Here is a 4,419-nt window from a genome sequence, read left to right as displayed (position 1 = left end):
GGTGGGGTCACGGGGGCAGCAGCCTAAGCAGGGAAGCCCAGACTTTCCTCTCCCCAGCCACTTTGTCTAGCTCTTCCCGGAGGATCCCGAGGCATTCCCAGGCCAGCCGGGAGACAGAGTCTTCCCATTGTGTCCTGGGTCTTCCCCGTGGCCTCCTACCGGTTGGCCGTGCCCTAAACACCTCCCCTCGGGAGGCGTTCGGGTGGCATCCTGACCAGATGCCCGAACCACCTCATCTAGCTCCTGTCAATGTGGAGGACCAGCGGCTTTACTTTGAGTTCCTCGATGGCAGAGCTTCTCACCCTATCTCTAAGGGAGAGCCCCGCAACACGGCGGCGGAAACTCATTTCGGCTGCTTTCACCAGTGATCTTATCCCCACGGTCATGACCATAGGTGAGGATGGGAACGTAGATCGACCGGTAAATTGAGAGCTTAACCTTCCGGCTCAGCTCCTTCTTCACCACAACAGATCGGTACAACGTCCGCATTACTGAAGACGCCGCACCGATCCACCTGTCGATCTCACGATCCACTCTTCCCTCACTCGTGAACAAGACTACTAGGTTCTTGAACTCCTCCACTTGGGGCAGGGTCTCCTCCCTAACCCGGAGATGGCACTCCACTCTTTTCTGGGCGAGAACCATGGACTCAGACTTGGAGGTGCTGATTCTCATTCCGGTCGCTTCACACGTGGCTGCAAACCGATCCAGCGAGAGCTGAAAATCCCGGCCAGATGAAGCCATCAGGACCACATCATCTGCAAAAAGCAGGGACCTAATCCCGTGGCCACCAAACCGGAACTCCTCAACGCCCTGACTGTGTATAGAAATTCTGTCTATAAAAAATATGAACAGAATGGGTGACAAAGGACAGCCTTGGCGGAGTCCAACCCTCACTGGAAACGGGTCCGACTTACCGCCGGCAATGCGAAACAAGCTCTGACACTGATCGTACAGGGAGCGGACCGCTACAATAAGACAGTCCGATACCCCATACATTTTCGAAAAATATATTCTGATACTGATTAATTCTGCTGCAGATCAATTCTAAAAGAGTTCGCAGACAAACTCAACAAGTAGGTGGGGAAAAATTCACCAGGATATCACAACAGAAAAATATGTAATGTCATAGGTCTTTATTGAATAGGACACAAAGTGTAAAGAACAAGTATGTAAACATCCTTGAATTTTTGCCAATCAGCACAAACAGCAGAAATGCGACAAACACAGCCAAACGAGAAAACACACGCACAAATGTCCAATAAAATGTACATTTTCTACAGGACTTTGTTGTAGGATTTTTGTTTGTCTGTCCTCCACACTGACAAGCACTAGTCTGCACTCCCTACAAGCCACCCTCGAGATTCAGAAAGCATTTATTCAACAGCATTGAATGTCAAAGTTGGTCAAAGAGAACTTGGAAACGTTCTGTGGGACAGATTAAAAAGCTTGGTGACCAATATACGGCATGCAGAGTCATAGTTTGCTCATGCAAAACTATGGTCAGAGCAGCGGACCCTCGCAAACAAAGGAGTTCTGGACAGTGCAGTCGTTATCGTACCACAGGTCATCTGTGAAAAAACAAAACAACTTGTGAAATCCTCCACTAATCAGGTCCAGTGTACAAGATTGTGTTCTTCGTACTAGATCCCTCAATGTACACGCAGTCTTCTGTTCCTCTTGGACCGCTAGGCTGTCCGGGAGCAAAATTCATAAAGGCAAAGTTTGTCTGGTCAGTCCAAACGTAAGGTCCGACCTGGAAGACAAACACGTTTCATTGAGTCACTTTTTAAAAAGACACTGCCTTACTTGGTATCTGTACCCTTAAGAGTTGTGTTGGCAGTAGTGCTAAAACTGTTCACCGGGGGGGTGGACAGTGGAGCCCACTTTGCACACCCTGGACTAACAGTTGCAGCATTAGGTCTCAAGATTGCACACACCTTTAAGACAGACATGCCCACAACCCAATTGACAGCCTGCCAAAGATGTGAAGACCAACGAAGGGACGAGGCAAAGCCAACCCAGCAGACCATGCCGAGCAGGGCGGATCTAAGCCCAAAGTGTTGGTCAACGCAGCCTAGCCAGCGAGCAGATAGCCAGCGAGCAGATAGCCACAGGTGATCTCAGAGTCACTACACAGCAGCTTGACCTCCACCCGCCCTTCACCTTCAGTTGACTTGGCTCCTGGACCTACCGTGGTGGGGTCAAGGAGTCCTATCCAGGTGTTTGTGGACATCTTACCAACCGCAGCACTGATCAAAGAAAGAACGAACGTATATTCCGATGCATTGCTGATAGACACCAGATGGGCTTCATCCACTAAATCGGTGCATTCTAGCTGATGAGACAAAGTACAAAACGAGGTCACTCAAATGATTGTAGTCAGCTGGAGGCGTGTCTTAATGAAATTAAACAATGGATGTCCGCTAACTTTTTGCAACTCAACGCCAAAAAAACGGAAATGCTGATTATCGGTCCTGCTAGACACCGAACTCTATTTAATAATACAACTCTAACATTTGACAACCAAACAATTAAACAAGGCGACACGGTAAAGAATCTGGGTATTATCTTAGACCCAACTCTCTCCTTTGAGGCACACATTAAAAGCGTTACTAAAACGGCCTTCTTTCATCTCCGTAATATCGCTAAAATTCGCTCCATTCTGTTCACTAAAGACGCTGAGATCATTATCCATGCGTTTGTTACGTCTCGTCTCGATTACTGTAACGTATTATTTTCGGGTCTCCCCATGTCTAGCATTAAAAGATTACAGTTGGTCCAAAATGCGACTGCTAGACTTTTGACAAGAACAAGAAAGTTTGATCACATTACGCCTGTACTGGCTCACCTGCACTGGCTTCCTGTGCACTTAAGATGTGACTTTAAGGTTTTACTACTTACGTATAAAATACTACACGGTCTAACTCCATCCTATCTTGCCGATTGTATTGTACCATATGTCCCGGCAAGAAATCTGCGTTCAAAGGACTCCGGCTTGTTAGTGATTCCCAAAGCCCAAAAAAAGTCTGCGGGCTATAGAGCGTTTTCCGTTCGGGCTCCAGTACTCTGGAATGCCCTCCCGGTAACAGTTCGAGATGCCACCTCAGTAGAAGCATTTAAGTCTCACCTTAAAACTCATTTGTATACTCTAGCCTTTAAATAGACTCCCTTTTTAGACCAGTTAATCTGCCGTTTCTTTTCTTTTTCTTCTATGTCCCACTCTCCCTTGTGGAGGGGGTCCGGTCCGATCCGGTGGTCATGTACTGCTTGCCTGTGTATCGGCTGGGGACATCTCTGCGCTGTTGATCCGCCTCCGCTTGGGATGGTTTCCTGCTGGCTCCGCTGTGAACGGGACTCTCGCTGCTGTGTTGGATCCGCTTTGGACTGGACTCTCGCGACTGTGTTGGATCCATTGTGGATTGAACTTTCACAGTATCATGTTAGACCCGCTCGACATCCATTGCTTTCCTCCTCTCCAAGGTTCTCATAGTCATCATTGTCACCGACGTCCCACTGGGTGTGAGTTTTCCTTGCCCTTATGTGGGCCTACCGAGGATGTCGTGGTGGTTTGTGCAGCCCTTTGAGACACTAGTGATTTAGGGCTATATAAGTAAACATTGATTGATTGATTGAATCCTCTTATTGGCACGGTTTGCAGCCAGAAATCCTGCCCTACCTCTGCAGCGTCAAAGGTATCGGGACCGGCTTCGTATTTGTAACATTTACTCTCATACTGATCCCAGCCAGAAGGACAGATACCTGCAACACATTTCTTATTTGAAGTGGAAAAGTAAGAGGAAGTATGTGGAACAAGTATAAGAGCTACCAACCAAACACTCCAGTGATGCCACACAGGAGGAAGAAGACGCCGTGAGTGAATGCCATCTGTGCAAGGATAGACAAACACTGCTGGACTGAAAATGTCAAAGTGAGTCGAGTTGTGTCGTCTTACGCAGCTTGACCTCGCCCTGGAATGTTGTACCGCTGATCATTATCCACTCCAGAACAAATGTTAAGTCAGCTTTAATGAGCTCATTAAAATAAATTAGTAAAATTAATACAGTAAAAATTAAAAATGTTCCCATGAGGACTTGGGGTGAGGTGTGGCACACACCCTTCAAATTGTTTTTTAAAAAGAAACGATTAAGCTGTGTAAACACTGGTTTGGTAAGGTTGACAGGCAGTGTTGGAAAACAAGGAGTCATGAACTATTTACCAAAAAAACAACCGGATAACTTTTTCAGAAGAACTTTGTACTGTGTGGTGTGTATGGTGTTATGGCAGGGTTCTACTGTGTGGTGTGTGTAGTTATTGCAGGGTTCTACTGTGTGTTGTGTTATGGCAGGGTTCTACTGTGTGGTGTGTGTGGTGTTATGGCAGGGTTCTACTGTGTGGTGTGTGTAGTCATGGCAGGGT

At 47.2% G+C, this 4,419-nt stretch overlaps 1 protein-coding gene across 1 annotated transcript; it reads right to left on the bottom strand.

Annotated features, from left to right (window-relative positions):
- Positions 1-1,121: 1,121 nt before the first annotated feature.
- On the bottom strand, positions 1,122-3,971 carry LOC133540070 (snaclec stejaggregin-A subunit alpha-like). The gene is made up of 5 exons (XM_061882556.1): positions 3,834-3,971; positions 3,680-3,762; positions 2,195-2,338; positions 1,645-1,756; positions 1,122-1,571 (listed from the first exon to the last, which is right to left on the bottom strand). Exons 1-5 carry the CDS (start codon positions 3,886-3,888, stop codon positions 1,504-1,506), a joined length of 462 nt encoding a protein of 153 aa, XP_061738540.1. The 5' UTR covers positions 3,889-3,971; the 3' UTR covers positions 1,122-1,503.
- Between the last annotated feature and the right edge of the window lie 448 nt (positions 3,972-4,419).

This window comes from Nerophis ophidion, linkage group LG21 (assembly GCF_033978795.1).
Source record: "Nerophis ophidion isolate RoL-2023_Sa linkage group LG21, RoL_Noph_v1.0, whole genome shotgun sequence".
NCBI lineage: Eukaryota > Metazoa > Chordata > Actinopteri > Syngnathiformes > Syngnathidae > Nerophis > Nerophis ophidion.
This window is presented reverse-complemented; position numbering and strand designations above follow the sequence as displayed.